The 19686-nt window shown below is 39.7% G+C and overlaps 1 protein-coding gene across 1 annotated transcript in view; it reads left to right on the top strand.

Moving 5' to 3' along the window:
- Positions 1–19686, top strand: part of tbc1d1 (TBC1 (tre-2/USP6, BUB2, cdc16) domain family, member 1) — a 307517-nt gene that overhangs the window by 164755 nt on the left and 123076 nt on the right. The window contains 1 exon segment of the mRNA XM_051928202.1: positions 8297–8440. Within this exon segment, the coding sequence (XP_051784162.1) occupies positions 8297–8440 (144 nt within the window).

The following is a 19686-nucleotide window of genomic DNA, read 5'->3' as shown; positions in this document are numbered from 1 at the left end:
AGCTACCATTTTTTGTGTTGTTCCCTCTAATAAACCTATTCATGATTAAATATTTGAAACTCCATGAACTGTATATGTTAAGTTGGGTTAACTGTTTTTGGAAAAATGCATGATTTTTGTTGGCACTCTCATTATGACTCCTCAATGAAATTCTTGAAATTCCATGAAGCCTATATTTTTTATAAGTCATTTCAGCAGTAATGTAAATTTAAAATTTCATGAACTTCAACTAAGCTGTTTTGGAGTGATGCATTTTTTGCCCTATTTTTGCACTATTATAACCACCATTCCTGATGAAAATTGGAAATACCATATAGCCAATATTTTAAATTAGGCCAATGGCAACCAACATGCAAAATTTTACGAAAATCAGTTCCTTTGTATTTGTATGGTTGATGAACAAAAACAGACAGACAAACAGAAAAAAAATAAAATAGCAATGTGAGATTTGAAATTAGGTCTTTATTGTGCAAAGCATATAAATAACATGAAATGAAGCTAAAAAAATGAAAAGACAAACAAAAGGTAAAGTCAAGTTGGGGAGCATGTACTGGTACAGTGCGTTGCCACATCCACTACACGACGAAACAACTCGGGATCCCGGTTTTCAACCCCCCAGGCAGACACGCGGTCCAGTCTCACCCCACGGAAATGACCCTCTATCTGCCGCAGCCAGGTGTTATGTGGGCGACCCCTTGGCCTGGTCCAGCCACTCGGGTCCCCAACAATGAGGATCTTACGAGCCGGATCACCCTCGGAGAAACGCACCACATGGCCGTAGTGCTGTAACTGACGCTCCCTCACAGTGCAAGCAGTGTGCCTCATTCGGGACTCCATGAGCAACTGCTCATTCAACACAAAGTCAAACCAATGGTACCCAAGGATTTTCCGGAGAGACACAGTACCAAAGGAGTCCAGTCTTCGTCTCAGGTCACTGGATAACGTCCATGTCTCGCAACCACATAGCAAGACAGGAAGCACCAGGACTCTAAAGACTTGGACCGTCTTCCTTTTGCATAGATATCTGGAGCTCCGAACACCATTTTCCTGCAACCTCATGACCCCCCCATGCTCTCCCAATCCGTCTACTGAGTTCATAGGAAGAGTCGCCAGTGACGTGAATGTCACTGCCAAGGTAAATAAACCTCTTGACAAGGTCGACACTCTCTCCGCAAACAGACACACTTCTGATACCTGTTCCCAAGAGGACGACCCTAGCAAGGACCTTACCCAGCACTGAGAGCAGTGTTATCCCCCTGTAGTTGCTGCAATCCAGGCGATCACCCTTCCCTTTCCAGATAGGGTCGACAAGTCCTGTTTTCCAGTCAGTTGGGATGATGCCAGTCTCCCAAATGGAAGCAAAGATTGCTTGCAATGCCAGGAGATCAGCCTTACCACCAGCCTGGTGAAGTTCACCCTGGATACCACAGATCCCTGCAAACCCCCCCCCCCCCCCCCCCCCCCCCCCAGCTGGTTCACCACTTGTGCAGTCTCAATGAGATTGGGTGGTTCACAGCTAATTGGAGGATCAGCCTCAAGAACCGTGAAGCCAGAAATATCCAAAGTCCTAGCTGGAGGATCAGCTTTGAACAACTGCTGAAAGTAGCCAGCCCAGCAGGTCACAACTGCAGTGTCATCCATAATGACCGTTCCATCAGCTGCCCTGACTGCGACTCTTCGCGGAACAGATTTAGATGTCCATAATGCTTCGATTCCTCTGTAAGCAGGATGTGGGTCGTTAGACCACAGATGGTGTGTCACTTGCTCACAGATTCCTTTAACAAACACCTGTTTATCTGCACTCAGAGCCCTCGCAGCCGTCCTTCTCAGTTCCCAGTACAGCCCAGAGTTGCCATTGAGCCATGCGCTGTGAGTCCTCTCGATGGTATCCAGGGTGCCCTGCGAGATGAAACACCTACTTCTGGGAACACCGGTAACACCAACACAACCCTCAGCAACCTTCAGGGTCTTGTCACGGAAGGTCTCCCACATCACATTAGGATCGGCAGTCGTACCCAAATCTGCACGTTCCTCACTCCTTTTTGCTCTCCGCGGGAGTAGCTCTGCTGCAGTTGCCCATAGGAAGGCTGCTCACATCATGAAGGGGATGGGGGGGGAAAGCCCTCGGGAGCCCCATTCCCGGAGGAGTCAAACCCGTTGGAGAGCCAATGAGGTCAGGTCTGTTGGGGATCGGAACTGGTGTGGTGCTGAGGCGTAGCCCACTGCACGGCAGCACTCGGGTCCCAGTTTGAGGCGGCCCATACGGGTGGACGCATGGAACGTCTTGTCTCTCCGGCAAGATGATCATCTGCCTCTGCTGTCAAAGTAGCTGCGTAAACTCTGCATTTCAGTGGCGGCACCCTCTGAGGTGCGCAGACCAGGGACTGGCCAGATCTCTGTAGGTGGATACACCTTTTATTGGTCTGGTTGGTCTGATGGTTGTCATACTCGGGGAGTAGCTGTTGCTGTAGCGGATTGGCTTCTTCCGATGGTGTCCGATATCACTCCTTTCAATGAGCGTATTATGAGACTCAGATTATGGAACTACCTGGGTGCCTTGTCTGTTGTCTCAGTGTATGCTCCGACCGTGGCGAGTGATGTCTTGGCGAGGGAGACATTTTATTCGCAGCTTCGCTCGGTGGTTGATGGATGCCCATGAGGTGACACTCCTCTGGTCATGGGTGACATCAAAACAAAAGGTGTTAAAATTTTATTTATATTGTGAGCTGCGAAGCTAATCGTACCCCCAAAAGATACAGACGCCCCTGGGAAAACCCCTAGGAAACATAGACAGGCTACCTTCACATTTCTCCTTTCCCTTCTGGCCAGCTGTGTCGCGTAATCTGCCTCTCGCGTGGTGCTCCGCCTTCTCAAAAAGCCTGTACGGGCTTCTCTCAGTTTGTCAAACTGATTGCTTGCATCTCCTTATCCCTCTCTCAGACATTCTCTCCTCCTGGGGAAACTGTCATCTCTGACTTGTCATGGAGGAGCACGTTTAAACTTTTGAAAAAGAGACAAATGTTTGTTTGCAGTGTTTTGAATAAAGTTCCTTTCTTTTCTACAACCTCCTGTGTCTCTGTGCAAATCTGTGACCCAAGCGTGACAAGTGGTACCAGGAGTGGTTGCACAGATGGATGCACAGTTGGAAGCCGAATACATTTTTCAACTCGCCCAGAATGTTCCGCTCCCTTACGATCCAGAAGATGATTTATCTCCCGAGCGTCCTCCAAGTGTCCGACCTCCAAGTGTCCGACCTCCAAGTGTCCGACGAAGAGATACCCAACAGTATGTTCAGCCTCCAAGGGCTACTCCAGTCCCTCAACGGTATGTTCCGCCTCCACCACCACCAACTCCTGCGCAAGTTGCTAGATGAGTTGTTCCTTTGCCTCTGCTTCCGGACAATGCTAAGAATGTGCTGACGAAGATGGGTCCGTTTGATGACCCGGAGATGTTTCTTTTGGCTTTTGAACAAGTGGTGACTTTGTTAGGATGGGACAAACGTCATTGGGCTGTTATCGTCACCCCGTTCTTATCTGGTGACGCCCTCCTTTCATTACGAAATGTACCTAACGAAAAGCTTGGCGATTATGATTTTTTGAAAGATCAAATTGTTTTGCGGAAAGCCACAACCTTTTTGTCGAAAGGTTTTGCACTTTACAACTGGAGGCTGGAAATGGACAGTTCTATCCGTGCACAAATACAAAATTTGATTCATAAAGTGCAATGCTAGTTGAGGGAGATAAGATAGAGCACATCATAGAAAAGGTTGTTATGAACATAGTACTGTTTGGAATACCTGCACCCATCCAAGATGAGTTTCTTCGTCACAACCTTGAATCACTGGATGTTATTTCCCAACGTTTAGAAGGCTCGCAGACCGCTTTGAGAACAAGCGGTACCTTCGTTACTCCATATCCTGTATTAAAACCTATAAGAGATTGCCCAGAGTATCCTCGTCAACTTGAAAGTGGACCGGAACGTCGTCAACCGTCAGCAACTGATAATCGGATGTCGTCCGCTAGGCCTCCAGGGAACGCAGTTGGTGCAATCACGAATGAGATGCCTGCTTCTGGAGAAAGAGGTCGTGGTCGTGGACGTCGCCGATTCAGTGGCGCTGAACAAAGATGTTTCCGGTGCGATCAACCTGGTCACTTGCTGAGAGATTGTCATCTGTCTCCAGCTCGTTCAATGAAAATTGGCATAGTGGGGGTTTGTTGCTCGAATATCCCAGATCCGTCGAAAAAGAAAGATGGATTAAGTTCAGGGGCCGAGAGGTGACAGCGTTGTTGGACTCAGGCAGTGACCTTTGTGTTGTCAGACGCGACTGTCTTGACGACAGTTACCATAGTAATACTGACACTGTAAAAAATACGCTGTGTACATGGAGATGTTAAGAACTATGAGACATTACTTCTTCCTTTAACTTATAAGGGTCGTCACTTTAAAGTGTGGTCTGCTGTTTCTGATTCATGCCCTGGGCCTTTGCTGATAGGCAGAAAGAGTGCTCTTTTTCCTATATTAATGGCTAAACACCGCTCGCCAGTTGATTCGCCTGTTAAACCTATTCGGGGGGAGGGAGACGTGGAACTGGTGGCAGTTGGGAACAATTTAGATCCCCAATTACATATTGAACCAGATCTCTCCAGTGAGTCTGAGGAAGACTCCCCTCACAATTTCTCAGATTGGCAAGGCCCTTCCACATCCTCTCAGATTGTAAATGTCTCGGAACCCAAACCGAGTACTAGCGAGCAGCCGGGTTTTGTGCGCTTGCAGCGTGCTGATAGCACATTGAAGTATGCATTTAAACAGGCTTACACTGCTAGTGACTCCTATTACCAAGACCGCGATAGCGGGAGCTTAAAAACACCACACTTTCTGGAGAAAGACGGTTGTCTTTTCAGAGTGATTTCAGACCATTTGTTGGGGGAATTTATTGAGCAGTTAGTAGTCCCTGAGGGACATAAGGAAATTCTTTTACAGCTGGCCCACTCTCACATCTTGGGAGGGCACCTGGGGACTGATAAAACTAGAGAGCGGTTATCGAAACAATTTTATTGGCTGAATATGGGAAAAGATGTTGAACGGTTCTGCACTTCATGTCCTGACTGTCAAATTGTCTCCGCTTATAAGCCTCCTCGGGCTCCCCTTTGCCCTATGCCTATTTTGGATGTCCCCTTTCAGAGGGTGGGATTGGATATTGTAGGACCTTTGCCTAAAACTAAAAATGGTTTCCAGTATATGCTGGTGTTAGTTGACTATGCAACACGATATCCAGACGTAACTGCTTTGAAAAAGGCAAACTCCTCCTCTATAGTCAAAGCTCTCTGTGTGATGTTTACTCATATTGGCATTCCTAAGGAAATTTTAACTGACCAAGGCACACCTTTCACTTCTCGTGTGATGAAACAATTATGTAAATGGTTCGCTATAAAGAAATTGGGCACCACCGTTTACCATCCACAAACTAATGGCTTGACTGAACGGTTTAACAAAACCTTGAAACAAATGATCAGAAGAGTTGCTCATAATGATCCCACAACATGGGACACTGTCCTGCCTTTTGTTTTGTTCGCCGTACGAGAATCGCCGCAGGCATCCACTGGTTTGAGTCCCTTCGAGCTATTATTTGGCAGGCGCCCAAGAGGCGTCCTAGATGTTGTTCGAGAAGAATGGATAGGACATGAAACAACTTCGCTTGGGGAGGGTTTTGCAGAGCGAATAGTTTCCTTACAAGAAAGAATTTCCAGACTTTCTTCTATTGCTGTGGAGCATCAACAACGGGAACAGGAAACACAAAAACGTCTTTACGATAGATGCAATCAGCTTCGCAAATTCAAACCAGGCGATCGTGTTTTAGTACTGGTACCGTCTGACCCACACAAATTCCTAGCTAAATGGCAGGGCCCAGCAGTTATTGAGGAGTGTATGGGACCAGTAAATTACAAGGTTAGAATACCAGGCCGGTGAAAACCATTCCAAATTTAGCACATTAATCTCTTAAAGAAATGGCACGACCGACAAGAGGTTCACAGTACCTTGACTGATGTTTCTCAAACTGATGTTGTCATTGGCAACGATTTGACTGATTCACAAAAGACAGAGTTATTAAACTTAATAAAACAGAGCACTGATGTTTTTTCAGACTTGCCAGGCGTCACTAGTTTAGCAGAACATAAAATCACCACTGAACTCGGTGTTCGAGTGCAGATGCGGCCATTTCGAATCCCGGAAGCACGAAGAAATATTGTACGCGAAGAAATCAAAAAAAATGCTACAGCTAGGTGTGATTCGTGAAAGCAAAAGTGTGACTGGTGTTCTCCGGTCGTGTTAGTTCCCAAGCCGGACGGTTCGGTTCGCTTTTGTATCGATTTTAGGCGCTTGAATAAGGTGTCTAAATTCGATGCTTACCCAATGCCCCGGGTAGACGAACTCTTGGAAAAACTGGGTCAGGTGACCTATATTTCCACGCTAGACCTCACAAAGGGTTATTGGCAGGTGCCTCTAGAGGCTAACAGTTGTGAGAAAACCGCATTTGCGACTCCTGATGGACTTAATGAATTTACAAGACTCCCGTTTGGTCTTTGTGGGGCCCCTTTAACTTTTCAGCGAATGATGGATCAGATACTGCGTCCACATTCTGAATATTCTGAGGCGTATCTTGATGACGTAGTGATTTTCAGCAATGATTGGCATTCGCATTTAAAACGTCTCCAGGCTGTACTTGATAGCCTGAAACAAGCTGGATTAACAGCTAACCCTAAGAAATGTAAACTAGGTATGTCTGAGACTCATTATCTAGGTTACTCCATGGGCAGGGGTTTACTTTGTCCACAATTAAGGAAAATACAGGAAGTGCTCGCTTATCCACATCCTAAAACACAAAAACAGGTGCGCGCTTTTCTTGGTCTAGCTGGTTATTACAGGAGATTCATCCCTGACTTCGTAAATAGGGCTGCTCCTCTTTCAGAGCTTACTAAAGGAAGAAAAAAACGCCCTATTATATGGACAGAACCTTGCGAACGTTTATTTTCAGATTTAAAAAAAGCTTTGTCTTCTTATCCAGTGCTACGAAATCCCGATTTCTCTAAAGATTTTATTCTACAAACAGACACTAGTGCATTCGGGGTAGGCGCGGTCCTATCCCAGGTATGTGATTGTGAAGAACACCCTATCACATACTTGAGTAGGAAATTACTCCCCAGAGAACGCAATTATTCAACTATTGAGAAAGAATGTTTGGCAATTAAATGGGCTGTAGAAGCACTACGCTATTACTTATGGGGACAAAAGTTCACATTAGTAACTGATCATGCTCCACTTCAATGGTTATACCGTCAAAAGGATACAAACTCCCGTGTCATGAGGTGGTTCTTAGGATTACAACCTTACAGTTTTGAAGTCAGGCATCGACCTGGCTCCAATCACATTAATGCTGATGTCCTGTCACGTCTTTTTGAACCTGGTCTGGAGAATCGCTTGATTCATGGAAACGTAAATAAAGCTGAGGGAGGGGGTGTGAGCTGCGAAGCTAATCATACCCCCAAAAGATACAGACGCCCCGGGAAAACCCCTAGGAAACCCCTAAGAAACATAGACAGGCTACCTTCACATTTCTCCTTTCCCTTCTGGCCAGCTCTGTCACGTAATCTGCCTCTCGCGCGGTGCTCCGCCTTCTCAAAAAGCCTGTACGGGCTTCTCTCAGTTTGTCAAACTGATTGCTTGCATCTCCTTATCCCTCTCTCAGACATTCTCTCCTCCTGGGGAAACTGTCATCTCTGACTTGTCATGGAGGAGCACGTTTAAACTTTTGAAAAAGAGACAAATGTTTGTTTGCAGTGTTTTGAATAAAGTTCCTTTCTTTTCTACAACCTCCTGTGTCTCTGTGCAAATCTGTGACCCAAGCGTGACAATATATATATAAAATGACAGTATTTATATAATTAAAAGTGAAAATTTGTTATTGAAATATACTGTATATATAATTAAAAAGTTAAATTTGTTATTGAAATATCACACTTGCTTTAATTTATTTGTCCATTAAGTTTTATTTTATGCTTAATTGTTTAATAACTTACATTTCGTTTAAATATCTTTAATGAATGTCACTTCAATGCTTGAAAATACAGACATAACAAATTCTTTGTAATATTTTCAGTGTAAGATTATCTAAATTTGAAATCCTGAAATGCTATTTTTAACCTTAACCTATTTTTAATAGTTTTTCCCTCTTCTTCTTCTTCTTCTGCACCCTGAAATTATTAGGTATGTGTCAGCAGTAGTTTTCTTTTAATTTCAGTGACATAGAGCTGTGGGCCAGAGCACAAGGAGATAGTGATGGGAGTCCAGTGAAGAACCGCCGACATTCTTGGCGGCAGCAGATCTTCCTCCGTGTTGCAACACCACAAAAGCCCTGTGATGCTTCAAGCAGAATTGAAGGCAAGTGCTCAAATACGAATGTGTAACTGAAATCATAAAACACTAGTAATACATAAATATCAACTAGTAATTCAAAATATTTGATTTTTTTAAGAATAGATTTTTCATTATTGATTTTTTCAGAAATAATTAGTGCCTTGGTTAATAAATAAAAATCAGTACCAACCATATTGTCTTTTCTTGTTTGCATAGTTTACATTTTTATGAAGTCAATTTCTCGAAGCATATCCTGTTGTCTTTAAATTAATTAATAACAGTTTGTCAATTTTTGAAAATTAAACTTTTATTCAATATTTATTTACTAACAAGTGATTTTGTGTTATGTTCAGCTAGTATATTTAGTATAAAACATACTTGATCAGTATTATAGCATTCACTGCAATGTAAGCATTACATTCGAATGTTAAGGATGCAGTTTTATGTTTGCTGTAGAAATTTTCTATTATTAAATATCCAAATCACCTTTTCTATATTTTGTCCAGTGTTCCCCCATCCATAGTTACAGGCTGAGAAGAACATTAGACAGTCCTACAAAATATTTATATGACTGATTTTTATTATTTGTTCTAGGTTTCTTTACCAGTGCAAAAGGTATAATATTAAGATTTGGGAATTCATTGATTTACTGTGATTTTTCTCATTTTTTCAAAAGCTACAGTTGTGCTTATTTGATATCTGAAATAATGATTGCTTGCCAGAGTTGTTTCTGACCAGTCAGATAAAGTGTAGTTCTGTTTTTCAGAACTGAAAAAAATATATTGGTTGGTTTCATATTTTGTCTTTTGAGCGGTATTTATGGATAGTTGTCATTTTTTTGCAGTTTGGCGAGAGCAACAATCTGTTTTTTCTGACAATAACTAAAAATTAATGTTAAACAAGGTTAGCAAAATTACTAAACTTTTATTTTTGTGAGAGAACAGTTGAATCTCATATATGGAAAAGTTTACAAAATATTGTTTGTGAAAATTTTCTGTTTTAAATGTTTGCTGGTACATTGGTAGTTTTCTGTCTCAATCAGTTCTTTTTGCCTTAACCACCTTTTATAATCTGAAAAAGTGAACAAATAAATATCTTAAATAGTAGTATCATGTTTGTAATTTTTCCAAAAGAAACATGATACGACTTGTAAGTTGTATGCATTTTTTGTGTGTGTCACAAATGCATTTAAACGTTGTCTAATGCAAATATTTGAGTGCAGTTACAGAATCTTTGCACTATTTATTTCAACGTTTTGACCACTAAGTGGCATTGTTGTTCAAAACAGAATATTTTCCTTTAGGGAGAAAACCTGTTGACACAACAGTAACTTTTCTTGTATTTTTGTTTCTTTTTCCTGATTATATTCTGTGCTATTGATAAAGAAGAAGGAAGCTGATAGTCCTCAAGCCAAACAAAATACAAATGCATGTTATTACTTAAAGCATGTAATATCTATTTTTATTATTACTTAAAGTTAAGGTGTGTGGTGAATTAGGTTAACCACTATCATAAAGTAATATGAAATATTTTTGTAATACTTTATAGTTTCATTTTTATATTGCATATTGAAATACTGAAACTTTTTCAATGTAAAAAAGAAAACAGTTTAACTTACATTTGGTTAATTAATAAGTAAAATATTTACTAATATATTTTAATAATAAATTATTAATGCTCTCTGTCTGACTTAAAATTTGAGATAAACATCCTGAAACATGAGTCTTTTTCAAAATTATTGACAGTTTTTTCATGTTCATCTTGAAACACCTAATGGGTGGCATAACACAGAATGTTAAATGAACACTCTGGAAGTGTGTTAAAATGATAATTGCTAAGAGGAACGTTACTGTAGCAGATGCACTGCAAAGTATATTTTGCAGGACAAATGATAAAAAACAACTGATATTTTTCAAAACAGGTAAATTACATGAATTATAGGTAAAATGAAGCTAGGTCTTGGCTTTGACTTACAGTTTATTGACATGATAGTTCATAGTAGCATGATTACAATTTGCAAATTTTTTAGTTTTGTATGGGATTAGAGTAAAGTGTTGCCTTGTGCTTTTACAGTCAAAATAATCTGTGACTTTGTTTGTCCCTAACCTGAAACTTGTTCAAGGTATTAAAACATAATTCAATACTACATTCTGGCTATGGCACAGTAAGATATCATCTTTTACTTCTATCACATGTGTTGTATCCATAACCAAATTAAAGGATGCCAATTTGGAAAAGCTTGTTTCATGTGGTTTCATGTGAATATATATGTGTGTATATGTGAACTTTTACACATTTGTTGCCGTATTTGGCATATAAAGGAGCTATAATTGGAGAATTTATCTGATAAAACAGAGGCACAAATAAATAAAAAACAAATAAACTATAGTTTTCAGTGTCTAAAAGTATGTTTTCATTATACCAGTTGGATATAGTATTTTTAATAATACAAGCACAGATTTAGATTAACCTGAGAAGCTTAGCTTTGTTTTGTATTTCACGGTGTCATTGAAATAGCAGAACACCCCAAAGCTGTAGAAACAGGCTGTTCCTAAGAATAAAAACAAATGCCCTTATACAACTTCAAACTAGTGGCACTGACATCACTGGTAATGAAATCAAAAGTTATAAAGATGAAGTTGACAGGGAAAATCCAAGGTTTATTAGATCCATTTCAATTTGCCTATTTAGTTAGTAGATGAATAGACTATGCTATTGTTAGTCTACTGGATACCACTTGGAGGTAGTCAAGAGACATGCAAAACTGGTATCTCTGAACCTCTCAACAGTATTCATAACATCCAGCCCCTGCTTTTTGCAGAGAGGCCTTTAAAGATTTCTTGGACTATACCTTGGTAGTATGGCCAATTGAATTTTAATAGACAGGACTAAGTGAAAGGAAATGATTGACTGTCTTGACATGCTGTCTTCATTAACAGAACCTCCTCAGAGATGTGTGTTTTCACCTTTTTATATATTCTGTACACAAGTAGATGATGCAGTAAACTTGTTAAGAGATTTATTCTAAATTATGTGTTGATTCTGTGATTTTCAGCCTACTTTATGAAAACAATATGAGTCATGGCCCAGTGGTAGATGATTTTGTTAGCTGGTATGACTTAATACTCATTAACACTGTGAAAGTGATTATAGAAGGAATACCATTTACCCACAAGAAACAATTGCCCCTGTTGTCTTAAGAAAGCCAAGTCTGCTAAATTCTATCATTGCTAGTATGTCAGTTTTTTTTGTAAATGTTGTTTTGAGCCTATTTTAACTTAGGTTTTTCATTCTTGATTTGTAAATCTTATTGTTAACAAGAAGAACAGAATAAATTTACCGTATTATGCATCTATGAAGTCAAATTTTACATACTGTACTATTTTAATAAACAAGTACAGTACTATTAAAAACAGTTTATCGTCTTCAACAGAACTCACTCACAACATTCAGACTTCTAGTTGTTGGTATAATTTCAGACATTCAGAGAATTTACTGAGGATAATAAGGAACTGTTTAAAATATTACTTCAACTGTTATCAATCTTCTAAATAAGTGTTATTTTAATAATTTTTATTCTTTATATTGTTAATTGTCTGAGACTTAATGTTGGTATAATTTTTATACAGTGGCATGCAAAAATGTGGGCTCCCTTGCTTAAAATGTCTGTTGCTGTGAAGATGAAGTGATCACCAAAAGACAAAGTCAAAGACAACATATTTCTTTAATATTTTTAACAAGATTACATTTAATTTCCATCATTCACATGTACAAAATAACCAAAAAGGGCCAGAAGCAAACGTTTTGGCACCCAACATGATCAGTACTTAATAATACCCCCCAAGTATCACAGCTTGTAAACACTTTTTGTAGCAAGCGATGAGTCTTTCATTTCTTACTTGAGGTATTTTCGCCCGTTTGTCCTTGCAAAAGGCTTCTAATTCTACAAGATTCTTGGGGCGTCCTGCATGTACTGGTCTTTTGAGATCTAGCCACTGTGGTGGATGGCTGGGGGTCCTGCCCAGCTGGGATGCCTGGAGGGACTGGGAGAGGAGCCGTACCTTCCCCAGGCCACGAGAGGGCAGCCACCCTGGTCTGCATGGGGGGCACAGGAGCAGAGCTTGGAAGCTCATCCCACTTTGGGCCTGTGGTCACCACCAGGGGGCGCCTGGATAATTATGGAGCCCTGGAAGGCAGCAATTCTGCCACACCAGGAAGTGCTGCCGGAAAAAGAATCCAGGTACACCCGGAGTGCTTCCTGGTGCAAGGGCAGTACTTAATAATACCCCCCAAGTATCACAGCTTGTAAACACTTTTTGTAGCAAGCGATGAGTCTTTCATTTCTTACTTGAGGTATTTTCGCCCGTTTGTCCTTGCAAAAGGCTTCTAATTCTACAAGATTCTCGGGGCGTCTTGCATGTACTGGTCTTTTGAGATCTAGCCACTGTGGTGGATGGCTGGGGGTCCTGCCCAGCTGGGATGCCTGGAGGGACTGGGAGAGGAGCAGTACCTTCCCCGGGCCACGAGAGGGCAGCCACCCTGGTCTGCATGGGGGCCACGGGAACAGAGCTTGGAAGCTCATCCCAGTTGGGGCCTGTGGTCACCGCCAGGGGGCGCCCGGATAATTATGGAGCCCTGGAAGGCAGCAATTCTGCCACACCAGGAAGTGCTGCTGGAAAAAGAATCCAGGTACACCCGGAGTGCTTCCTGATGCAAGGGCAGTACTTCCGCCACACCAGGAAGTGCTGCTGGGAGAAGATCCGGAAGTACCTGGAGCACATCGGGGGGATGCATAAAAGAGGCCACCTCACTCCATTCAGGAAGCCAGAGTCGGGTGGAAGAGGACGGAGCTTGCTTGGGAGGAGTTGGAGGCGAAAGAGAGGAGGAAAAGAAGTCTGAAGGACAGTTTGATGGTGATTAGTGCACTGTATTATTGTGTGGTGCAATAAACTTGTGTGTTTTTGGACATTCTGTGTCTGCCTGTATGTGTCCCGATCCAAATATTTCCACACCACAGATTTTCAATGATGTTTAGGTCAGGGGACTGTTTGGACCATTCCATTATGGATTTTAAGGTGTATTTCGGATCATTATCTTGTTTTAGAACCCATCCTCTTTTTGAAGTTCAACTTTTTTTACAGATGGTGTGATGTTTGCTTCCAAAATTTGCTGCTATTTATTTGAATCCATACTTCACCCTACCAATGACATGTTTCTTGTGCCACTGGCTGCAACACAAGCCCATATCGTGATTGATCCACCCCCATGCTTAATAGTTGGAGAGGTGTTGTTTTCCTGGAATGTATACCTTTGCACATTGTGGTTGAGAAGTTCCATTTTGATTTCATCAGTACACAGGATTTGTTTCCAACATGCATTAGAGCTTAATTTGCAAACTAAAAAAGTTTTCTTTTGCTGATTCTACCAGGAAGGTCATATTTGTTCAGGTGTTGCTGAACAGTAGAACAGTGCACAACCACTCCAGAGTCTGCTAAATGTTCCTGAAGGTCTTTTGCAGTCAAATGGGTGTTTTTACTTGCCTTTTTTGCAATCAAACTAGCAGTTCTTTCAGAAAGTTTTCTTAGTCTTCCAGACCTCAACTTGACCTTCACCATTCCTGTTAACTTCCATTTCTTAATAACATTATGAATGAAGGAAACAAGCACCTGAAAATTCTTTGCTATCTTCTCGTACCTTTCTCCTTCTTTGTGAGAATCACTTATTTTATTTTTCGGAAAGCTAGGCAGCTGCTTAGAGGAGCCCATGGCTGCCGATTTTTGGGTCAAGGAGGAGTCAGATCATTTATACAGCTTTGTAATTCATATCATCTGGGGTTTCCTAACGATGAATGTGAACAAGTCATAGTCCTAATGAGCTAATTAAGGTCTGAGACCTTGAGTATTTTGGGGTGCCCAAACTTTTGCATGTTGTTCTTTTCCTTTTTTCACTGTACAATTGTACAAAACAAAAACAATACACCAATCTTTCATGAAAAGCCGAAATGAACTGTGTCAACTTTAACTTTATGCCTTTTGGTGATCAGTTCATCTTCTGCTCGCTTAGCTTTTCACAGTAACAGACATTTTAAGCAAGGGTGCCCAAACTTTTGTATGTCATAGCATATGCCAGCTAATTTATCCAACTTTGCCTGGGAAATGTCCTAAAACTATGGTGATACACCTGTCCTTGTACTTTAAAATTTGGCATGAAATTGCCTTTGATTATTCTTAGTGCGTTTCAAATGATATCATTTGGTGCAAAATTATGCTTTCTTGTAGTACTGAGAAAATGTTATGAGTCCAGGAGTAAACCAAATACTAAACTTTTAATTGTCCCTGGTAAGTCTTCAAAAGGTAATAATTTAACTTTTACACTTTTGTAACACATTCCAGGTGGTTCATCAGTCAATATCAATGCACAACAATTTGGGCATTTAATATTCATGAACCCTAAAAGAATTTCTTTATTAGATTAATAATAATTGTGTAACTTATTATTAAACCCATCATTTAAATTTTTGAGCCAAGGCAAAAATCTTTTTTAATTACTTGTCAGAAAGTCGTTTCTCTGTTCATATCAGTGTGTTTTGTGGTATGTTTAGTAACTGCAGCTCTGAATTTCTGGATGTTTATGTCTGTATTTAGCAACCACATGCCTGTTTACTTTAGAATTTTTTGTGCATATTTAGCAACTGCAGTTCTGTTCACTTTGAGATTTTTTTTGTGTGTATACAAATGTGTTCAATTTGGGAGTTTTTTGCGTATATTTCAACTGCAACTCTATCTTTCTTAGGATTTTTTGTACATATTTAACTGCAGATTTGATTTCATCTAATATTGCCTGTACATCTACTACAGCACTTATGTTTTCCTGTTTTATTAAAGTTTTCAAATAAGTCGGTCACGTTAAGTAAACAAGAGAATTCACTTGATTGCAGTATTTGTTGTAACCAATTTTGAGTTTGAACAAGATCACTAGTAGTAATAGGTTCATAAATATCAAAATGACATTTGCATAAAGCTTTTGTGAAGTTCAGTCTTGGCCAACCATTTACCCCAAATTTAGCAAATAATGTACTATTTCTGTAAACTTCAAATAAACTTGTGAAAATTTCTCATGAAGCTAAAAATTCACAAGTGGTATTGTCACACAATAATAGTAAAAAAAAATAATAATTTCCATCCACCTTCACATATAGTATACAGTGTGGAATTTGTATATTATCAGTCAAAAGGGATTCCTATTTAATTGATCAAAACCAATACAGTCGTCTCTCGCCATATCGCGGTTCACCTATTGCGGCTTCACTGTATCGCGGGTTTTTTAAATACAAGTGATCGCCCGCCTATCGCGGAAGTTAGTTCCAGACCTATCAGCGATAGGTGAAAATCTGTGATATAAAAAGACCATATAAATATACATTTTTATAGTTTAAGCTTTAAAATACCCATCCCACACGACACATGTAAACTTATAAAATACACTTTGTTAACACATATGATATGTGGATGTCGGACTAAGGATATGAGTATCATCTCTCTATTATAAAACATTTTACCTTCATGCAAGACAAGGCAGTGAGACAGGAAAACAGTTGCTGTACAGGCTTTTAAATTATTGAGACGCAGCGCAACGAGCAGCACAAAGCCAGCACAAAGTCCACTTCTCCTTAGCGTGCATTCAGTCCCTCCCCCCCCCCCTTTACAATGAGAAGTGGGAGGGGGGTTTGAGGGAATGTGCATTCAGCCCCCCGCACACACACTCCTCCTCCTCCTCCTCCTTCAGAACGCGCAGAGCGACAAGCAGGCATTTTGGCAGAAGCAGCACAAAGTCCACTTCTGCTTAGCGTACTCACAAAGCGAGTGGCAGACACATCGACGTCTGATCGCTGCACGTAGTGTTGCTCTGCGGTGTTAAGAGTGTGGAAAGTGTTTAAGAGCATAGGAAGTGTTTATAAGAGTGTGGGAAAGGTTAATAAGAGAGTGAGAAAGGTTTATAAGAGTGTGGGAAGGGTTTATAAAGCCTTAAAATATATATAAATAAATAAAAACAGGTCGCTACTTCGCGGATTTTCACCTATCGCGGGGGGCTCTGGAACGACTGTATACAAATTAAAAAGGCACTGAGTAAGGAAACAATAGTTTTTAGCAGAACTTTCATTTGACAAAAATCGTCTGCACATCACATGTTAGTGCCATACTTTTCCTTGTCTAAAACATCTCCATTTCTTCACTCATTAGTTCACCCTATTGGTAAGTAGTACTGTTCATTTACACCGCTAATCACTTGTGCTGGAGACCTTCATTTGCATACTTTGACATGCATCAGACAGGCTGCTGAGCAGCTGTTACTTCTTGTCTTCGGTTTTCTGTCAGTGCTGTGCAGCACTTCAGCATAGCATACTCGTTACAGTATAATTATCGACAACTATGGACAAATCAAAAAGCACATGGTGGCCAGTTATCTTTTTTCTAGAACACCACCAAATTTCAATCAAATTAATAAAAAGCATTTTTGAGATTTTTATGTAATTAGTTTTTCTATTGTAGGGATGTTTACCCCTAATTATTGATATATCAAAAAGTCATTTTTTAGGAGATACTTACTGCCCTGGAAATACCATCAGGCCAAATTTCAGCATTTTAACTAAACAGGAAACAGTGCTTTTGTCAATGAGTGAGTCAGTAAGTCACTTTGTATGTTTGTATGAAATTTTGGGGCACCAACCACTTATTGTCTGGAGACAGAGGTGCAAAGAAACAGAAAACAAAAGAAATGCTCAAAATCATTTTTCCCTTCAGTAGGATTATCAGAAAAGAATATAAGGCTTGTCATTCCCAGCAGAGCTCCATCTTTTGGGTTGGTCTGGCCAATAATGATACCTCCTTCTGGGATGCCCAGGGTTTTATGGGTTAAGTGCCATCCATGGGCATCTTCTCAGCGCTGTGTGGAAAGAAAAGGATGATATTGTTAGCAGCAGCGCACCCTCTTGTCCTGACGGGTTAATACATCGACTGAGCCTGTGATGAGGTCCTCTGACTCATATGTGTGGCTATATATATATATATATATATATATATATATATACAATAAGTATGTTTTGATATTATGTATTATATTTACACACTGTATTTTATTTATTTTTATAAGGTTAGGTTGAGTTATTGTCTGTTATGTTTTATGTCCTGGTATCTCTGTAAAAATGATGGTGACAAAGTAGATTTCCATCTTTGGACAATTAATTTGAATTGAATTAAGTACAATCAAATTGGCCCAGCCAAACCAATCATAATATTGTCCACCTTCTAATACAGACTTATGAGAGCTCAATAATTTCGGATTTGGAAAATAAAACACACAGAATGTATAAGGACACATTTAACAATCTGCATTTTTCCTGAGATCGTGCCTCTTTCTGACCTCATCCTAAAGTACAACGTGCAGTTAGCTGAAGCAACTGAAATGCTAACTCCAGACTAATCAGCATCCATTCTGTCTTAAAAGAGGGGACAAAGTAAAATGGATCATGCTTGTCATATCCAATTTTTGTATGATAAACAGATTTAGTGAAATAATATTGTGTACAATATTGACATACAAAATATAATATAAGATTTGGGCTTTGAAAGGTTGCATTGTTTTAGGATGAATGGAATATGGAACATTGCCAGAATATATACACAATGAATGGCTACACAGACTGAAATGCTAGTTGTGGAGCGTCAAACAGCTTGACTCTCATCCTTCAGAAAAATGTTATTCTGCATGTGTGAAAGCATTCCCGTTGGGGAACTCATTTTAAAGGAACTGCTTATTTCCACCATATCTGTCCTTCATTTTCTGAAACTGAAAAGATTCTAATCATTTAGTCTTTCCTCATAGTCCGTGCCCTGTAATCTTAGAATAGGTCTAAAAGGTTATCTTTGAACTATACCAGGCACTGTTATTTCTGTGTATTAAGCTTTCACATGATTTTATGTATTCAGCCAGCAATAACCAGTCAGCTATTTTTTATGCAGCTTTTTCTAGTGGTGAAGAATAATCTTACTTGCTGGCTTTGCCACATAACCTATAATAAATGTGTGAACTTCTGATGGTATTTAATCACATTTACTTTTTTCTAGATGCTAATAATCACCATTTTAAACTAACATTTAATTGAACTCCCCGTTCTGAAAATTGGGTGACGCGATCTCATCATATGCACAAGATTTTCTCCTAGTCAGATAAATAAAACAGCAAAGCTTGCTTAAATAAATAGACATAAGCTTATACATTCTATTATAGTGTTTATATTGAATGCAAGGAAAAAGACGTGAGAAGACCTGTTCTTCCTCTGAGTAAAAAAGCTACAAGGAAAAGTAATAATTATTGTGTTGATGACTGGATTCCTATTTGGTGTGATTGCTAGTGATGATTGAATGTTTGTCCTGGGTTTAGTGAGAAAGAATATATTTTTTCTCTCGCCCATAATCTTCCCATTTAAAGGGGCAGTCAAAGGCAGTGAGAGAAAACTGTGCATAATGTAAGACCTACTATAGTTTAAGACCAGTGGTGCCTGTGGCCAGTACAAAACTTTAATGAAGAAAAATTTCACTGTATGTTTGCATATTTACCATAATGTTTGTCATCTTTTCTAAACTATATGCTTAGTTTAACTCAATCAAGAATCAAGATCTCTGTTAGTAGAAAATTCTAAGGCAATTACATTCTAAATACTTAATGTTGACAATTTGAGGATTCTTAAAAGGTAAAATCAGCCAATCATTGTTTTAGGTGCATTCGTATATACTGTTTGTCTGCATGACACCACTAAGCTCTGAGTGAACAAATTTGTCTTAAAATTTGGCACACTTATTCTACATTTAAATTTGTCCAGACAGTTTTTGAAATTTTAGAATCTTCCATTGAATAGCGCTGGAGAATTTTCAAACTTCTCTATGTTAAAAGAAAGAAACATTCTGTTGGATTACAATTACAGATCTGTTTACTGTTGCAAGTTTAATTTTAGCGAGGTCACCTCAACTGTTATATTTTGTATATTTTCCTATTTTAATTATTGATAGCCACTCCTGAAATCAAAATGGATTCCCAATACAACTTAGTTGAACACTGGGGCAAGCGTGTGCCTACAAACAGCTGGTACATCTGCTCACTTCTCCTTCTCCTGCATGTTGTATGTTACCATAAAAGATATTTCTACTTACAAAGCTTGATTAATATAACATTACAGAAATTATTTAAGCATGTTTCTCAAAAACTGCACAAACTTCT

This window comes from Erpetoichthys calabaricus, chromosome 5 (assembly GCF_900747795.2).
Source record: "Erpetoichthys calabaricus chromosome 5, fErpCal1.3, whole genome shotgun sequence".
In the NCBI taxonomy this organism is placed as follows: Eukaryota; Metazoa; Chordata; class Cladistia; order Polypteriformes; family Polypteridae; genus Erpetoichthys; species Erpetoichthys calabaricus.
Note: the sequence above shows the minus strand (reverse complement) of the source record. Positions and strands in the feature narration are given on the sequence as shown.